Below are 20,055 nucleotides of genomic sequence, written 5' to 3'. Positions count from 1 at the left end.
TATTGCGAGTAAGCAAACTGAAGTCATCATATGTACCAAACGTTTTATTATAAAAACAAAAAATTTAAAACACAAACTAAGCGAAATATGCCATATACAAGTAATTGCAACTTAGGGCTAAAACTAAAGCTATCACTAAAGAGACGAAACAAAATGTTGATCACAAAAGTTTTTTTGTAGCGGACCTTATAGCAGTAGATCAATATTCAAGACTTGGCATAGCTGGAGTTCCTCGCGGAGATCCAGCTCAGTGGATGAAGTATACAGTTCACAGGGCAAGATGGAAACGGGGGTATAGCGATTGTGTTGCAGTTGATCTTCCTTTTTGGTATATCAGCACTTAAACTGGAGTAAGCTACCCTAAAGCCTTCTTGCATACAATATTTCGGAGAATATTAAAATAAATACCTAAGCTAACATCGAATCGGTCGATCAATCATAAAAACACAAAAGGGGAGTTTCGAATTCGGACTTAAAACAAGGAAAGATGGAAAGACACCCGACTATGTACAAAGGGACTAACACTGGGACTAAGCCTTGGGCATGGAATCCTATCGTCTGTTGAGCTTGTGCCACAGAGTGATGACGGTCAGCACATGCATGACTCCGATCACGACGCCCATGAGGATCAGGCAGTCGGACATGTGCACATCCGATATCATCATGTACTTGAGGAAGACCTTCGGGCTGCGGAAGTGGCAGTACATCGCAGTCTCGGGGCACTCCAGAAAAGGTCGATCCATCCCGTAGATGGCGTTCAACGCCCCATGGAATCCGGCTCGGAAGTAACTCAAGTGCCACATCCATCGGAAGAGGGGCGTGATGTCGATGTAGCGCGTGCAGAATCCAAAAACGGAGAACATCACCGCCAGAATGGGTCCCAAAAACACGGCAAGCTGAGGTAGAAAGATCAGTCATTACTAATTGGATTCCCAGGTAGCTGATGGCGTGCGGAACCCACCTTGGTTGGCAACGTGGCTCCCACGAAGAAGCCCCAGGCCTGGGCGCTCAAAGAGGCCATTATGCCCAGCAGCACAAAGTAGTAGATCCGGAATGAGTCCGTGGCATCGTTTCCAGTCAGGTGCACGCTGATGATGATGTACATGGCGGTGCAGAGGCTCTGAAATGTGGAAATGCAAACATGAGTAAGCCAGTGGGAATGAAATGGATAATTAATTGGTTGATTATATTAATAATATTGATTTATCGGATATTTACTCTTTATGATAATATTATAATTCATTGCATTGATATGGACCGTGATAAGTGATTAATAGTGGGTAGATTGGATAAAACCAGAATATGGTTTCCTACTTTCATGTGTAGAACTGGTATGAATAACACAGAAAAGAGAAAAATAGGCTGCCCCTAATTACCAAAAATGCTAGTCTTTCGAATCGTGAACCATTACGGCAAACCAAAGAGTTTCTTTCATTGCCAATTTCACTACATGGCCCACACACACTCATATATGCCGGAGTATCGGAACAATCACTGCAAAATTACAGGTAGTCGGGCTTACGCGATTCTGTCACGCAAATGAAACGCAAACTCGAACATCGGCGATTTCACATCGTTAATTTGACTTAATGACCGAGCGGTAATTCATTAGGCCACTACCACCAATGGAAGCTTAGCTCTAAATGATGATTAATGATCATTACCGTTGGGGCTGGGTTCTGATCGGTCTGGTGATCTATAGTAGCAGTGGGGCTCACCTGGAAGGGTATTTCGAAGGAGATCAGCGAGAGGAAGTAGGGACCCAGTTTGTACCAGCGGTTGAAGTGCTCCCGCGTCAGCATGTCAATTTCCAGCGGAACTGCGGATAAAGTTAATTGATAAGTGAGATGTCGATTAAATTCGGATTCGGATTGAATTCAATGCGATGCGAAGTGTGCGCACGAAGGTGAGGGTATTATATTGTACATATGTAGGTCAGGTCAGTAAACCGAAACCGGTAAAGATCGAATCCCCAGCTCCCCCAGCTCCACCAGCTCCTCCAATGCCTCCTGTCTGCAGCAATTTATTGTAAGTCGAGAACCGCTGGCCGGCCAACCGGTTGTATTATACAATAATCGCAGCTTGTCTCTTGTATTTTATAATTATTTACTTAGCGGGCTTCAGGATCGCTTTTTTCGGGGGTGAGAAGTGCAATTTCTGGTAATTTACATGGAAATTATTAATGACAAAGTGGATCGGCAGGGACCTTTTATCGCTAATCAGATCTGCCCTCATTTCCAGGGTTAATGTTCCTATAAATATAATTTCAATAAGTTTATTATGGCCGAGCTGACTGGATACTAGATTCTCAACCCAGCTAACTAAGCACAAAATCGTGTTTCCTTTTTGCCAATTAGGACCCACGACATTTTGTGCAAATGCCAAGAAAAGATTGGCTAATCCGCATTCCGAAAAAATAAGTATCTAAACAAATATCTTAGAACGCGGCAGCTAGAGACAAAGCAAAGTGGCCAAAATAAACAGACATTGCGCAAGAACAGCTGCAGTTTTTTGCCAAATCTGGCGACAAATTTTTGCATAACTTGGCCAGCCAAGGAAGCCATTGACTGGAAACTGGGAAAGGCCAAGCCGGAGGTGTTCGCTGGCACTGGAGAACCACTTGGATACATGCATTTGGGAGGCGGGGTGCGATCAGCGATTTCAGATACTTATACTTACACGTCAAGACCACAGCCATTTTGCCGGTGTAGACCAAGAGCAGCGTGGAGCCGTACAGATACACGTAGTTTCCCAGCACACTCTGGGCATTGTTGCCCACGTTCATGTACAGATAGCCGAAGACGACTCCGATGAAAATGTGCGAGAAGATGCGTGCCAGCAGCAGAAACTGAAAGAAAGATACGAGCCATTAGGTGCTTAGCTCTAAGATACTTTGTGTACGCACAGATTGCTTGAACTTTCTCATGCGAATGCGAAGAACTCTTTAACGTCCTTGTAAATACGCAGCTTTTGTTAGTTACCCGCTAGTTTTTGTGTTTTAAGTGACACATTTATGGGCAGTTTTCTCAAAATACGCCTATTTGCCATGTCAAATTGCCATAAAGGCAGCAAGCTTTTAACTATCTTGTGGGAAAGTGGGTCTAAACTATTACTGCGCCAGCTAAGCCCATACATGTAATAAACATTTTCGTACTTAGATAAATGCTGAACCGATGGGAAACAGTCTAAGCAACGCTGTTCAAGTAGCTGGCAAGCCCAAGGCTCCGCAATTTGATGGCTATTGCACTGACCGCAGCTGTGCCTTTTGGCAACTTAAAGCCCCTGGTCGTGTAGTGGATGTTGGTCATTAGAACACTGTAAAGCCGAAATCTATGTGAAGGCTGAGTGCTGGCATTACTTTTCAGTTACGAGCCGCTCGAGTGGCTCCGAGATTCTCGGAGTCGCCGGTTGGCCAGTTCTGTGACACTGACAAGTCAATATCGGCGGCTCTGGAGGTGCTAACAGAGCTATGCCCACACTCCGGTGTTTGAGTGGTCGAGTGCAGTGTGTATGCAGAAGCACATTAATCGTGTGCAGTCACAAAAAGTGAGTTAGCGCGCTAAGTGATCATCACACAAGCCGTTCAATTTCACATTTCAAAGGTACCTCAAGTGCTAATTGGGCACATTCGGATGATAAACGTCGGCCATCAATCTCGATGGCATTTCTGATTCCGTAGTTATTTATTTATTTCTTTTTTATGCTAAGCACTTGAGCCTTTGCCCTGAGTCATTTGTTTTCATTTGTCACGGCGTGGTGCCAACGAACTGAAAGTCGTATTAGCTGTAGAACAACCCACCTAATCAATATTGGTTAGTCCGGGCTGCATGGCTATGAGAAGTGCAATTACCCAATTGAGTTGTGTGCTTGAATTACTTTTAAGCGCACGAGTAGCAATTAAAAATCTCGCTTGATGCCGCGGTTATATGTTTAAGCGTAATGCTTTCGGAAACTAAAAAAAACGGAAACGCAGCAAGTGCCCTATTATATTCCGCATGCATGATCTTATATCTCAATTAAAAGCATGCATAAGTCCCATTTTCATGTGATTTTTAGCAAAATCCGAAAGCGTGGCGAAGCGGCCAACCTTGCCAAAAAACTTATAGTGCTTAATGTACAACCACAAAATGGTAATGTGCAGCTGTGCTGTAATTGCTCGGAGAAATAAAGAAAAAAATAATAAAGTAAAAAGCGGCTATTTATGAGATTAGCCATTAAGAATTACGCAGAAACGAGATTAGCCGAAACTGGATTCAATTTTTCGAGGACGCCGCACCAATTACCAAATCAACTCGACAGCCCATCAACTCTTAACCACTTAGCCACTGCCCTAAACCGGCTTTAAACTAATTGTTACCCATTTTGTGCATTAAAGTTATTGCAGGCGAGTTATTAAAATGTAAGCTTGGGTATTTTGAAAACCTGGCAGCTATATAACAAATATTTTTGTCATATCTCGGGCCTTGAACTTTGAGTGTAAGCGGATTCGCATGATATCTAGTTCGTGGTATTGAGTCCCCACTGTATTTCTACTCACGTAGTTTCGCTTGGCGCAAATCAAGATGCGCTGCATCAGGAGCACATACTGCATGAGAAACGAGGCCGATCGGATGGCATTGGACGGCCTGGCCAGCTCACTGCCACTGGCAAGGCTCTGTGGCTGGGGCTGCAGGTTTTTCTCGACGAGATCGGGGTCCGTGCTCTCGGGTGCGCCGCTCAGTGCCTTGATCTCCTCCAGAGCCAGCTCCTGCGGCGATGCCTTCACGTAGTCGAAGCTGGAGAATTGCGCCTGCGCAACTTTGGCCAGCGCTTGACCCAGCGTCTTGACGCCGATGTTGTCTGCTGTTTGGAGAAAGTTCATATAGTAGCTGGCAGCTATGGTAGTGGAAATTTGCGCACCATGCGCCAATAATTGGCCATTTTCCGTAAACAAAAAAGCTTTGCTTGTGTATACACACGTATGCAATCAATTGTACCAAACACATTTACAACAGCGCAGTAGTGGCACACCTCCACTCTAACGACCTAAACTTTAAAACGTGGCCAAATAAAGATGCTATCGCTGGACCGTAACAATATTCGCATAAAACTTCATTCAAACTTTTATATTTAGAATGCTTTAATGCCGAGGCATGGCAACAGATCCGAGGAGTTCAGAACTCACCTTTAATGGTGGCCACGAGGCGTGACATATCGGCGCTGCTCATAAACCTATAGCGATCCACATCCTCGCAATACTTTTTATTGGCCGCATGGATTAGCTCATTCAGGTCACGTTGATGCTCGCCCACGGCCACTTCCAGCACTGAAATCCATATGATGTGATATGATGTGATATGACATATAGAGGGATAGCTGGTCTTACGATAGTCGGCTGGGTTGTGGTAGCTCGGGCAGACGAGCTGCTGGTCGGCCAGGAAGGGCACCAGTTCCCTCACAGGTCCTTGGTACATGCAGTGGCCATCCACGACGGTGTAGAGCTTGTCGAACATCTCGAAGATCAGGGCACTCGGCTGGTGGATGGTGCAGACTATCGTGTGGCCCTGGGACGCCAACTTCTTCAGCAGAGCCACGCAGGAGCTGCACGAGGAGCTGTCCAAGCCCCTGGAAGCCGAAAAGACAGAACGAGAGCAGAACGAGCCGGCAATTAATTCAACTTTCGGAGTGACTCAACTGGGTTTAATTGCTGCCTGGATAACCTTTGAACAGCCAACCAATAACAACCCCATTAAACCTTTGTCTTACTGACAGAAAAGAACATCAAGCAATTGGACAACTGAAACTTTAATGGTAGGTGAGATTGGGGCTCGAACTTGAAACGAAGTCAAATGAAAGTGACAAACGAGTTTGTTCCCAAACCCAAATCCATTTACCGATGTAAATCGAGCGGCATTGCAAAGATTCGCTCGGCTTTTTTATGTACCATTTCAAAAACGTGTTCTTTCAAGTGTTATTAACTGCCTGGAATTGAGAGATAGCTAGATATCCTAAATTCACGTTTACACTTTGCTAATACCCTCACGACTTGCACCTACCAACAGCCTGTTGATGGTGAAAAGTGAGGTCTTAGAAGATATGCAAGCTTATTTATGGCAATATATATGACATCAAAGCGATTCTCAAAAATAACCCAATCGGTTTCTGCTTTTGTTCTTGGGATATTTCTGGACCTGGCAACTCCCTTTGTTTGTAAACCATCCAGTCATGGTTTTCACTTCGGAATGGTGGAGTACTCAACTGGTTGTCTGAATCAACTTTTACTCAGTCATGCCGCATGAAAAGGGACTCATAATCCCCACCCAGACGACTCAAAAAAGCTGACCCCTAATGGGCGCAAAAATCCGATTTAGTTTAGCGGATTTATAAGTACAAAAACCGCAGGGCCACAATCCCCATTAAAATAATCTACAACTAATGAAAAATTTAATTAATTACGCGATTATCAGCCAGAAGCGCGGTAATTAAATGAATATTCAATAACAAGATACATGTCCCATGCTAAAAATTTAAATAAACTGTTTTCAGCTCACTGAACACCACCAATCAAAGCAAGTCCAAACCATTAAACAGACTATCTGGACAATTGATAAGCCTAAGCCATATAGCCACATAGTCGGGGACAAACTTGACTTGCGGGTCAGTTGGTGTTTTTGCTGAATTTCCGCCAGGCAAAGTTTGCTCATCATCGCCTTCGGAATGCTGGAGATGATCACTATCATGGCTACTCTAATTACATAAGTCTGCGGGTGTATAGTGTCACTCACGTCGTCGGCTCGTCCAGATATAGCACGGGAGGATTACTTATCAGCTCCAGGGCGATTGCGAGTCGCTTCTTCTGTCCACCCGAAAGCTTCCCGGTGGGCACATTGTAGCGATGGTCCAGACCGAGCAGCGATAAGATGTGTTTGATCTGCAGATGGAACAGAAGTAAATCGGATAAGATATCGCATCATTGCCCTGAGATGTTCGCATTCTCTTGGGCTTCCTCAGAGCCATAAATTATACTAGGAAAAGCTCTGCCTTAAAATCCGGATGATCACTTACCAGATCCATTTTGTACGCCTTGGTGACCTTGAAGCCCAGCTTCAGATGGGCCGCCAGGAGCATTATCTCGCCGACCATCAGCTGTGGGCGCAACAGATCGTCCTGGTGGATGTAGCACAGCATCTGGCGGAATCTCTCCGAGCTGGGAGCCATTGGCTTTCTATTCACCCAGATGTTGCCCGACACGCCAGTGGAGCTGTGGAAAATAGACGTGGTGGGTTACAGAGTGAAAATGGGTCGGCCAAAAATCACAATATAATCGGGGGAACATAAGCTAGCTGAATGAAAAAATAGCTTCACAAGCGTTTAGTTCGGGGAAGTAAACCGCACTTGAAGTACGTATGTACATGCGCGACTTTCAAGTTCATAGTTTACTGACCGATAACGTTTAGCAATGAAAACCCGTGTACCGCCTGGGGTCATCGGGTTTACCACCACGTCCACAACTTGAATTATGATAATTAAACAGCAGGCTGCAGTATATGGTGCCACTGGCCAGACTCGAAGCATCTCCCCCCTGCACGTGCGTTGCATTTATAAATTGCTAAAATGTTTATTTACTAAAAATGCTGTAATAGCTGTCAGTTGGCCATCAAACGAGCGCTGCGATTAAGCGGCGATTTCCTGCGGGATGCGTCAATTTGCGGACTTGTGACTCAGAGATTGTTGCCCATCCCCGGACTGAAGTCCTAATTATGCAATGGCTGAGAACTTGAACCGAGCTGCCGGAGGAAGTGATGAGATTATGTCCGGGATGGAACGGCAATCGCCAGTGCACTGCCTTCCATACGTCAAATGAAACGCGCGATTGTGATTCATGTGTACTGTGCACATAGCTATAAGATTAGACATTTGCAAGTGAAGATTCCTCTAAATCTAATTTCAGCTCGAGTAGCTCCAAGGAATATGGAACCCCACAGCTTTCTTACAACCAGTTGCCTTCTAATCTGTATTTGCAAGGGGAGAACTAGAACTAGGTGAGTTTCCACAAGCCCTGCGATCTCTAACCCCGCCATGTACAAGTCCACTTATATAGCTAACCAAATGCAGCTGTTACTTGCCGACATTGGAACAATGTGCTGATTGATTGGACGACTGCGACGTCTGCACTTTATATGCATGGGCGATGTGTCCAATGTGTAATTAAATGGCACGAAACAGATTGCATATTCAGCGATATAGCCATAACTTAAATGCGAAGCTGCCCGCAAAGCTGCGAATCCATTTTCAAGTTCAAGTGTGCGGAAGACTCACCAGAATCCGGACATCACGTTCAGGAGCGTACTCTTGCCGGCTCCCGAAGGACCCATGATGGCGGTGAGTTCGCCAGAGCGGAAGCTGCCATTCAGGCCATGCAGGATCTCCTTGGTGACTGCGGCGCCGTAATCATATCAAATCAATAAGTAACTATTAAAATCTGTCAAAGATGTAGGTACCTACCGAACTTCCGCTCCGGGAAGGAGAACTTCTTCACCGTGTAGCGCACGTCGGAGAACTCGATGTCCACGGGATCGCAGTGGTCGAAGTTGGCATGCGCCACCGCCTGCTGGTAGTTGGGCCTCTGGAATCCGGTCAGGTCATTGGTCACCTTGGTGGTCAGCTCGGAGGAGCCCCTGGACGAGGTCGACGACGTCTCGTCGATGGACAGCTCCGAGCTAGCCGCCGTGGTGCAACAGTTGATGCCCAGGCAGCCGCCGTCGTGCTCACCATGGTGATCCTTCAGGCTGCAGACGCCGGAACTGCTGCTGGCATCACTGTTCGCACCAGCCACGCAGCAGGCGGCATCCGAGGCCTTGATGTCTGGCAAGAGGGTCATGTTGGCGCGGATGCCTCAATGTTTCTGGTCAGCGGAGCAGGAGTCTGGAATGGCACAGAGAGGAATGCACTCTTTAGATGGTCGAAGGTTCAGGAAACAGCGAAGATTAGGCTTATCAGCGCAGACGTGTTTGCATTTAATCAAGGCGGAGGCTAAGCGCTAATAGTGATAATATTATTAATAATGCTAATCAATTTTGTTCATTTTCATTTTCTGTCTAGTTATATGATACATGTGAAAACAGAATTCTTGTTCATAATTAATGGCCTCTCAGCAGTTTTTCGCCCAAGTGTAGAATTATAGAAGCCGCTTTAGAATTAACGACCTGTTTGCTCGCTGGGGCGTTAACTTCAATTAATGTTGATATTTGACTACAAATTATTTATTTGTTGCAAGCAAATTAATTTTTTGGGGGCGTTTCACTGCGCTTGTGCAATTTAGCAAAACACTTTAAAGGAGCACTTGCATATCGCAAACTTAGCAGATGCGTCATCAAATATTTCATGTAAAGTACATATGTATATAAAAACACTTTTGTTTTGTTTTCTGGGCTTTTGTTTAAGCCTGTCTCGAACAAAGAAAGTTATTGAGATGTAAAGGCATTTATGTGGGATGGGGGTACTTCGCTAAGTGAGAACTGAGGTCTGTCAGACTGATGGATAGACAGTTTTGTAGGCTGGCAGTCTGAAGATCGCTTATCTGCGTCGAATTCCTCTAGAGTCCAATAAACTTTAAGTTTATTCACAGACGGTTCGATGGTCCGAAAAGCATGTCATGTAATCAAATAAGCAAATAATCTTTTCGTCTGCCTTCTTTAGGGGAATTTCTCCTCTTTGATTCGATGGCTCGACATTATGCAAAAATTGGCAGTCAAAGAACGAATAAAATTGAAGACTTAGTTGTGAATTAAATTCGATTTGAAGAAACGGTGTCAATAGCAAATATTGCTGTTCTACACCTAAGGAAACTAGAATAGATTTGTAGTTGTCTATTCCTCAGTTAGCTAATGTTTGCTAATTTTATGTACCCTTGACTTAGGTCAGTAATTTTTTGCCCGATTTAGGGTTAGCTAATTACTTATGCAAACAAATAAACTGGCCGGAATCGCCTAGAATGTTGTTTGCACTACTTGATGGAAAGGTGTGTAAGTATTGGGAAAAACTTGTACTTAATAAAATAATATGCCAAATTACACTGCCTTTCTCAACACAAAACCTTGAAAGAACGAATATCTAGGCAAGCACACATGCAAATTGGTTTTGCAAAGTGCTTTCGATTCGCTCGAACTTCAAAAAACGCTTTTCCAGTGACTTTGGGCGCCTTTTTTCGTGCCAGGCTGTCCACCCATGTGTTTTTCGATTTTGTTTGGCCAACGAGTTTCGAGTAGCCGACTGATATTGACTTTGGTGTAAAGAGTTTGTGTCTGGCTTGTTAGCTGAATGACAAGTCAAACACTGTTGAGACAAGGCGAAACCAGTTTTACATAAAGAACTGCAAATCATTTACACGATTTTCGCATTTCGCACTCTTTGATTAGCCAAAAAATAAAGCCGATCAAGTCGAGAAGTGCGACATGATCTTGGTGGCAACTGGAAGTTCAACTGGTTCTGTCTTGAGTGCATTTCGAGTGCAGTTTCATTGAGTTTCCATTGACAGTTTCCATTGATTGGGCGACTGTGGCACACACAATTGAGTTCAGCATATGGTCGACCAGTTCACGACGCTTGGCGAATGACATAATTATATAAGTGAACATTTTGGAGTGCATATGAAATTAGAAAATCGAAGTACTCAACCATGAAACCATGAAATACCAAAATCGGGAGTTTGTTGTGCGTTTACTGCCAAGAGAAGAAGGCTTTTAGTGTTGCACATAATTAGTTTTTATTATCCAGCATTGTTCACTTCACTTAATCTTCGGATAGTATAAAGTGCATAGTTTTAGCTCATTTGTCTCATCTGTGCCTTAGCTGAATTTCAGCAACAATTAATATTTTTATTGCAACACCCGAGCTGCGATGACTCAAAGATAATTGTGTATGCACCTAGCAGCCCAGAGATCGTGACCCTGCTTCAAAAGTGGTTCAGAATCACCGAAACGAAACTATGAGAATCCGGGTAAGCATATAATGATCATATAATTTTGGAGATCATTTAATCTCGTCGCAAAGGTCGTTGGGACCTTTAGACATTCGGCCTGCTGTCTGTTCATAACTCGATGCAAATTGTTATTTTTCGCTTCTGGCTCGACATGCAAATACATAAACTCGAAACAAAATCGAAAAACGCTCGCCATTTCAATTAGAGTCACGAAACTGAGAGATCATGAACAACTTCAGCACAGAAAATAAAACAAAGTAGATGAGAACGACAATAGTATGAGGCAATGAGGCGGCTACTGCAAAGCCACGATAAATACAAAACAAAAAGGAAAACTAAGCCGCACATTACGTATACGACCCCTGTAACACCACTATTTCACTGTTCGCCTCGCGATAAAGAAAAGTGACATCGCCAAGGCCAGCACGTGGCCAGCAAAATAATGTTAATGGATCAGGGTTTATCTCAGCCAGACTCGGAGAACATATGTGCACAAGAATGAGTTCTATGACAGCGATTATTCATATACGTTTATGTACATATGTACATATGTATGCACATCGCAGTAGCCGGCATAATAATAAGTTTGTTTTGATTTCCAATATTTGTCTTGCCGTTTTTTGTTGAATTGTTAAGTTATTTCTCGCTTGGAGTGGCAGTCAGCCAATGACCGCTATATTCGGTTTGTTTATAACTTATAATTCGAGTGCATTAGTTGGCCATTGGCTGCACATATTCATACGTTCGTACTTTCTATTGTGCGGCCCGCGAAATGAGAAAATTGAAGAAAATAAGAATGATTGAATCGAGATTTTGATAGGGAGATTAATCTGCTGGAGTAGCGAAATAAAAGTCCGCGATATAAATAATTGCCGCAACTGTTTCCCAAACAAATTAGAAACACATTGCGGCTGGGCATGGGTATGAGATGGGTATGGAAGTGAATAAATTTGCATAGCACAATTCCCCATTCAAGGCACACTCATGAATAAGTGAGTCGAGTGATGCAACTGGAAATGCTGTTCGCAGTGGATCGCATAATCGAGTGGGAGTGGAAGTGGGAGTGTGAGTGTGAGCGGGTCGCACGATAAAGAAAAACCAGCCGATGAAGTCGATTCTAATGCGATGGCCCACATTTTCCAGTTTCAGGTTCTGTTCAAGAGTAACGCGGCAGACAGAGAGGGCAATCGAAGAAAGAGCAGGACGGGGATCGAACTGGAAGCTTTTCTCCCAAGAAAGGCAGGCCAAATTATGTAGCTGAAATGTTTACTTTCTAATCGAGAGTTTTCGCATTCACAGCTATTTCTATTTGTTGTGGATATACTCGTATTGTTAAGCACGTTTCTAAGCAAATTCAATGGTATGTGAGCAGATTTATGAAAAATGTAAATATTGTAGTAATTTAGCAGATATACAATACTAGAAGCATTCTTCTTTTTTCTCTCAGTGCCTAGCAGACTGTCCGTATTCCTCTGTTCTTTGTCTACACAATTCTTCTGGTGACTCAACCCGCTCCTGCACTCCACTCCCCCCACAGCTTTCTGTCGTTCTTCTCCGTTTAATGGGTCAAAAGGTAACTAACTCGGCGGTGTTAACGAACCTCTTGACTGCAAGTTCTTCGGCGGCTCTTTCTTCGCTGTAGTGCACAACTAATTTGGATTCTTCTCGGGAAGTCGTAAGTTTTGACGCGTAACGAATATTTCTGAATGAAAACACATAAACACAGGGAAATGTTTTTCGTACTCCTCTGGCAACTGCAACGCGATATAATTGCAGTCTCTGTCTAATTAACCTTTGATTAACATACGGACGAACACGCGATGATTGTTTTATTGTTGTTAGGCGCACTTCTTGTATTTTTTGTTGATTTACTTAATCGACTTTGTTGCACTTTCTTCACATTTTTCTACTTTTCCTCTCGGTTTGCCGTCGGTGCTTCGGTTGCCTCGGTTTTTGCCCCTGCTTCCATTGAACTTATGCAGATGGGCAGCGACGCGTAAATTAATTTCAATTGCGTGTGCTATACATTATGTGCTTCGATTTCTGTGTTTCTCGATTTTCCCCCGATTCCGATTCCCGCTGAATAAGAATATATACTCGTATATATGCTCCGCTGCACGTGCGCTCGCCACGCTCGCTGCCGATCAACTAAGCGGTGGAGCGCTCTCCACGATGCCTTTATAAGACCCCCATCCGAACCCGACTCTGCTGCTCCGGCGGAGACTCTCCGACTCTCCCTCTCTCTCGCCGGCCGGTTACGTCTACGCCTGGCGTTACGTTACGGGATTGCTCCCAACTCCGATATCCAGTAAACCCCATAAGTGCGGGGTATATGCGATCTGCATGCTACGAAATATTCATAAGATTTTTGCAATCTTAGGTTCTTGCGGATTATAATAATATATTACTAGGGTTTGTACATAAGGAACTACATTGTACAGTCGGGAGTACTTCCAAGTCAACCTTTAAGAACTTGTTCATAATCCTGGCATTTGTTGTTTTTTTTTCAGAAAGGGATCTATGCATTTCTTCCAAACAAAGTACTTCGTTCGAAACAAATCACAAGTTTATAAGATATATTTATAGAATTTTCATCTCTATTAAAGACAGGGTGTCCGAAAGTCGAGTCAAGTAGCATGTTGTTTGCATATGTTTATAAGTTGTGCATTACAAGTGATATACCCTGACCTCCATCGCAATCCCGTTAGGCACCACGTAGTGCACGACGTAGTGGCTCTCTTTGGTAAATCTCCCGATTTCTTTCTGGGTTTTTTTCACCAGCGATCGCTGCGTGGTTTGCACAAGTCAAAGTCAAGTTTTTCCTATGACGTTGGTTTTTCAATCGCCACAATTTTTCTTTTACTGCGAATCAGTTTGCGGCTTGAGCTGATTTATGTGTGGGCTTTAAAAACAATGTGGAAAATTGCAGTTTGACTGGGACTTTTGGCATTGTTTCACAGACAGAGCGCGGATTTATTCGGGTTTATTGATCGACGAGTTGCGGACAGGCTGCAATTACTTGAAAATAAGTCATTGGCAAAGTGTAATCAATTTGAAGTACTGATTTTTTAATTACTGGTTTGTGCAGGGCTTGCGGTATAGCCAGTCTGCGTTACAGGCTTCACAGGAGACACGTGAGCTGGAAAAACTTAATTGGCCTGAGATTAGCAGGGTTAATTGGTTTCTAAATAGATCTAGGGCTATTGCTACGAGTATATTAAATGGCTTAATCCACGAGACGAGGCTGGCAAAAACACTTAAGTACATTTGGCCAACAAATACTCTGCGGAGAATGCTTTAATTGTTGTTTGAGTATTCACCGATCAATGGAAATAGGGGTAATTATTAGTTTATGTAGATTCTTTGATGCATTTTTAATATACTACATTTCCAAGCTATTTCGTATAGCTTCTATTTATATTTCTATCAACTTTCAACCTCACCCTTAAACATTGAATGGAATAACAAATGCAGTGGTTCCACCTAAGCCTATTTAGTTTTCTGATCAGTGAGGCCTAAACAATCCCTTTTATTTTACTGAAACCTTCAATTACAATACATTGTGATCAGATCCGGCCAAAGATCGAAAGTACATGGCCCTACCTTAACATCTGTAATCACTCCTCATTTCTTAATACATGATTGGCTCAGGCTGGCAATTAATTCAGGGAAAATTTGTTAAATGGGTCAAATAAACATTATGGAAAATTAATCTTAATTATATGCGCTGCAAGTGGAGCTTAGCCTAAGTCATCGATTTAGCCAGGCTCGCAAACTTGGTTAATAATTACTGGCATTTCTACGATAAATGGCGCAGTTTTCCCATAACATGGCATACAGATTAATTATTGCGCAGAGATAAGGAACAAAAGATAGCGTATAGATAATAGAGCTATTTCCCCTGCTTATCTGCACCCAATTATGTGGCTTTTTGTCACCCCCAATATCCATTGATAATGCTGTTTACAGAGTGTTATTTGCGCATCCAGTTATTTGGCTACCAACTGCGTCCAAAACACTTGCTGCACTTCCCACGAGCCAAGTAAATGTCAGATGCGATATTATATAATAAACCTCAAAAGATTTATACCCATTTCAGCACTACGCCGGTTTTCTTGGCAAACGAATGGGCGTTCTCAATGTTTAATTTACATTTATAATTTGCCAGACAACGTCACGATATTTTCCCCTGCGCTGTGGGATTTAAGTAGATCTGCTCAAGATTTTATTGAAGTTTAATGGTGATTCAGATTGGGATATATCGAGTCTTTCTATAAATCTTTACCAATTCTTCAAATTGTGTACAAAAATTTACAAAAAAATAAAATTCTAAATTTGAATGTAGATTTTTAGAGAATTGCTCCGGAATCATTTAGAGGTATGCCACTTAAAATTCTGAGTAAAATAAGTTGAGTTATTGACTTTAGAACTTCAGCCTTTGGACATTTTTGAATTTCTACAACATGATCCCATCAGAAAAATTACAAAAAAATTAAAAAAAAAATAAAATTCTAAATTTGAATGCTGATTTTTAGAGAATTGCTCCCGAAACATTTAGACGTATGCCACTTCAAATTCCGATGAAGATAAGTTGAGTTATGGACTTTAGAACTTCAGCCTTTGGACATTTTTGAATTTCTACAACATGATCCCATCAGAAAAATTACAAAAAAATTTAAAAAAAATAAAATTCTAAATTTGAATGCAGATTTTTAGAGAATTGCTCCCGAAACATTTAGACGTATGCCACTTCAAATTCCGATGAAGATAAGTTGAGTTATGGACTTTAGAACTTCAGCCTTTGGACATTTTTGAATTTCTACATGATCCCATCAGAAAAATTACAAAAAAATTAAAAAAAAAATAAAATTCTAAATTTGAATGCAGATTTTTAGAGAATTGCTCCCGAAACATTTAGACGTATGCCACTTCAAATTCCGATGAAGATAAGTTGAGTTATGGACTTTAGAACTTCAGCCTTTGGACATTTTTGAATTTCTACAACATGATCCCATCAGAAAAATTACAAAAAAATTTAAAAAAAATAAAATTCTAAATTTGAATGCAGATTTTTAGAGAATTGCTCCCGAAACATTTAGACGTATGCCACTTCAAATTCCGATGAAGATAAGTTGAGTTATGGACTTTAGAACTTCAGCCTTTGGGCATTTTTGAATTTCTACATCAGAAAAATTACAAAAAAATTAAAAAAAAAATAAAATTCTAAATTTGAATGCAGATTTTTAGAGAATTGCTCCCGAAACATTTAGACGTATGCCACTTCAAATTTCGATGAAGATAAGTTGAGTTATGGACTTTAGAACTTCAGCCTTTGAACATTTTTGAATTTTTACATCAGAAAAATTACAAAAAAATTTAAAAAAAAATAAAATTCTAAATTTGAATGCAGATTTTTAGAGAATTGCTCCCGAAACATTTAGACGTATGCCACTTCAAATTTCGATGAAGATAAGTTGAGTTATGGACTTTAGAACTTCAGCCTTTGAACATTTTTGAATTTTTACATCAGAAAAATTACAAAAAAATTTAAAAAAAAAATAAAATTCTAAATTTGAATGCAGATTTTTAGAGAATTGCTCCCGAAACATTTAGACGTATGCCACTTCAAATTTCGATGAAGATAAGTTGAGTTATGGACTTTAGAACTTCAGCCTTTGGACATTTTTGAATTTCTACAACATGATCCCATCAGAAAAATTACAAAAAAATTTAAAAAAAATAAAATTCTAAATTTGAATGCAGATTTTTAGAGAATTTCTCCAGAATCATTTAGAGGTATGCCACTTAAAATTCTGAGTAAGATAAGTTGAGTTATTGACTTTAGAACTTCAGCTTTTGAACATTTTTGAATTTCTACATCAGAAAAATTACAAAAAAATTAAAAAAAAAATAAAATTCTAAATTTGAATGCAGATTTTTAGAGAATTGCTCCCGAAACATTTAGACGTATGCCACTTCAAATTTCGATGAAGATAAGTTGAGTTATGGACTTTAGAACTTCAGCCTTTGAACATTTTTGAATTTTTACATCAGAAAAATTACAAAAAAATTTAAAAAAAAATAAAATTCTAAATTTGAATGCAGATTTTTAGAGAATTGCTCCAGGAACATTTGGAGGTATGCCACTTCAAATTTTGATTAAGATAAGTTGAGTTATGGACTTTAGAACTCAGTCTTAGGACATTGATCAGAACAGTATTATAATTAACTGAACAAAATTCTCAGACACATTTCCAATTTCGAATGACACCCACCTATTCATATTTATAGGTCTTGGCTTACAATCTCTATTCTTAACCCACATAACCGAGCTTAAAGCAAGCTTATGTGACTTTTGTCACGCATTTGTGAATAAATTGCTAGTTTCCTTTTCGCTAACTTGCGAGGCACTGGCCCAGCTTTTTAAATATGAAAGTCTGAATAAGCTAAAAACAAATTACGGTTCGTTGTCAACAAACTGACTGAAACTGCGCAAGCATCTGATGATGACGATGGTGATGGCGATTGAGGAGATACCGCGGACTGATTACACATCGCGTGTCCCCCTGGCGGCGAAAAGTTTTGGATGGGCTCCAAGATCTATGTAAATATGTGCTCCAAGGCTTCATTGGGTGCTTATATAGGGTATTTATAGAGCCCAGTAGCCCTATGAGATGGCACGATGCTGGAGCGTGAGCCCATAGAAAGCCTTCCAAGCAAGGGTTCAATCTGGGTTCACGATCAGCTATTTTTCGCAAGCTAGGAAATACTCAGGGCGACACTTTTTGGTACGGGTAAAAAAAATTCCACGCTGATAGCTGATAGAAATTTGAAATGAATCGCAAATGGTGGAAAGCAAGTAATAACAAGCAAACGAGCCTGAGAAGTCTTTCCTTATGCCCGGCCAGAAATCGCAAGAAAATAAAATCGCATTATTAAAAGTCCACTTGGCACACCAAATGTTTCGCTAATGAGGGGCATAAATCCATAGCCACCTATCGCTATATCGCATATACTCGTATAGGGAGCCATAGCCAGAAATCCAAATCGGCTTACCCTCCAAATGCACGGCAAACATCATTTGGCCACTAATTAAGAAAGGGGCAGGGAATTGGAGGAGCCGGAGACAAAGTCTAAGCCTGATTGACATGCATACACTGCAACAAATTGGGGGGCAGGGGCGCGGGCTGGCATGACGTTAGACAATGGTGAATGGATCAATGAATGAATAAGTTGATTTCGAAGGAGGCTACTTGGCATTTCGGTCTGCTCCCAACGGGATGGGATGGCTGCTTCCACGACGATCGTGTCGATGGCAACGTAGACCACAGTTGAATGAATTATAGATGCGGGATGATCTTATATAGTTCAAAGTCTGGGTGCCCGAAACGCTTGCGGCATCAAAATTAAACGAGCCGTGGTTCATAAAACGATAATGGTCAAAATCGGGGGTTTTCATCATCAAGTGTTTATAACCAGTAGTAAAACATGGAAGTTTTTTTTATAGTGTTGTACACCTTTTAAATATTGTTTGCTATTTCCTTTGCTCTCATCATCTACACAGAAATTACATAGATTTGGCAGTATTGATAATATTAATTATATTCCAGAAATAGATTAATTGGACAGAAAGCTCAATTTCTCTGTGTGCTTTCCCCAATCGAATTACCCATTCATAGTTAATATGAATAATAACACAGTGCGAATTGTTGGTACTTTCCGCCCAAAGTTGCCTCCCCTCAGATGCGTCACTTACTCTCCATTCAAAGCTGCCGAAAAACCAGCCGGAAACAGCGAAAGAAGGCGACGAAAATGTTGAGTACCGAAATCAGAATGCGCGGCATGCGGCACATGACAGTACTTCGAAATAAATCCAAATTTTCCTATAGCGAAAGGTGTGTTCTGGAGGGTAGGCGAGTGCGTAATCGATTTGCATATGAATACCACTATGCTTTTGGTCATTTCATTGTGCTCGGCAACCGGCAAGTTGAATAAACTGCAAGAAGCAGCAGTAAAGTGGAGACGTGGAAAGCGAAGATGATCCACGCGAGGAACCCCAGGTCCCAGAGGTAGTTGCACCCACGATCCAACCTTCAACTGGTCGCGAGCACAGCTATCAATGGCCCAACCTTCGGAGATTAACGCTGGAAAAGCAAGGAAAACAATACTGGATCACACAGCTGCATCTAGTGGCGGCTTTATCGACATGCCATTATAGGCAAACTTGACCAATATTCTTTATCGTTCACGGAAAAAAACTGCGAGAACCAATGTCTATTCAAATGTCTTTCAATTTCAAATTATATATTCTGCACAATATAATCTAGTATTATTCGCAGTAAGATCCTTGTTTAATTTTTTAATAAAGTGTTTAATATGGTATTTGGTTTTTATATGTATGTATGTACATTTAAAAAAAAATAGAATTGCTCATTAAGAAAACCTCGGTTAAATCCAATCAGCATGATTAGCAAGAAATCCATCAATCGTATGTCAATTGAGCAGATTGAGGAAAAACAAGAAAATGACCAACGAGCAACCCCATCAGGGGTGAGAGGGCAGGAAAAGGCTATAGGAAAGCAATGGTGGGTTAGAGGGAAAACTTGATGTACGCCGTAAACAAAAACAGAGAACCAAAATGTGGAAATTGTAAGCGGCACAAATGTGATATTTACGCAGTAACACAGACTGGTATTTTTCCAACCATAACTACGCATCACAGGATTCAAAACTCCTCGCACACAGTTTACAACTAAAGATTTGATAAACTGACTTCCTAGTTGCTGAGCACTTTTCACAATAACTTTCAAACTTACAGTATAAGCTGGCACTTTCAGACGGAAAACGCTCTCATTAAAATAGGAATTTTATTCGAGCGCTGTTTGCTGCGGCTGCAACTGCAGTAGAAAAACAACTGACTACGTAAAGGGAAATGAAAACAAAACGCTTAATAGCTGCGGAAAAGAGAAAGGGAGGTAAATTGCTTTAAGAGGGTTGAAAATGCATTCTCTGTTGCTTCCGGTTTGGCGCCAAATGTAAAGCATTTCGAATTCAAATGACAGCAAGCTGTAAATTAGAACAGAGCTGCTATGCTC

At 41.5% G+C, this 20,055-nt stretch overlaps 1 protein-coding gene across 4 annotated transcripts; it reads right to left on the bottom strand.

Moving 5' to 3' along the window:
* Positions 1-26: 26 nt before the first annotated feature.
* Positions 27-19,902, bottom strand: LOC6543180 (ATP-binding cassette sub-family G member 1). 4 transcript variants are annotated; one of them, XM_026979089.1, is made up of 12 exons: positions 19,777-19,902; positions 8,485-8,904; positions 8,299-8,416; positions 7,045-7,240; positions 6,765-6,910; positions 5,366-5,604; positions 5,165-5,305; positions 4,538-4,839; positions 2,680-2,848; positions 1,719-1,819; positions 962-1,120; positions 27-896 (listed from the first exon to the last, which is right to left on the bottom strand). In XM_026979089.1, the coding sequence occupies exons 2-12, from the start codon at positions 8,858-8,860 to the stop codon at positions 552-554; spliced, it is 2,292 nt and encodes a 763-aa protein (XP_026834890.1). In that variant the 5' UTR covers positions 8,861-8,904; positions 19,777-19,902; the 3' UTR covers positions 27-551. The 4 variants fall into 4 exon arrangements, with proteins under 4 accessions (XP_026834890.1, XP_026834888.1, XP_026834887.1 ...); XM_026979087.1 differs by having other exon boundaries at positions 4,538-4,842; positions 19,777-19,895; XM_026979086.1 differs by lacking the exon at positions 19,777-19,902 and adding an exon at positions 12,561-13,115 and having other exon boundaries at positions 4,538-4,842.
* Between the last annotated feature and the right edge of the window lie 153 nt (positions 19,903-20,055).

The sequence above is a fragment of the Drosophila erecta genome, unplaced genomic scaffold, assembly GCF_003286155.1.
Source record: "Drosophila erecta strain 14021-0224.00,06,07 unplaced genomic scaffold, DereRS2 tig00000055-arrow-pilon, whole genome shotgun sequence".
NCBI classification, from domain to species: domain Eukaryota; kingdom Metazoa; phylum Arthropoda; class Insecta; order Diptera; family Drosophilidae; genus Drosophila; species Drosophila erecta.
Note: the sequence above shows the minus strand (reverse complement) of the source record. Positions and strands in the feature narration are given on the sequence as shown.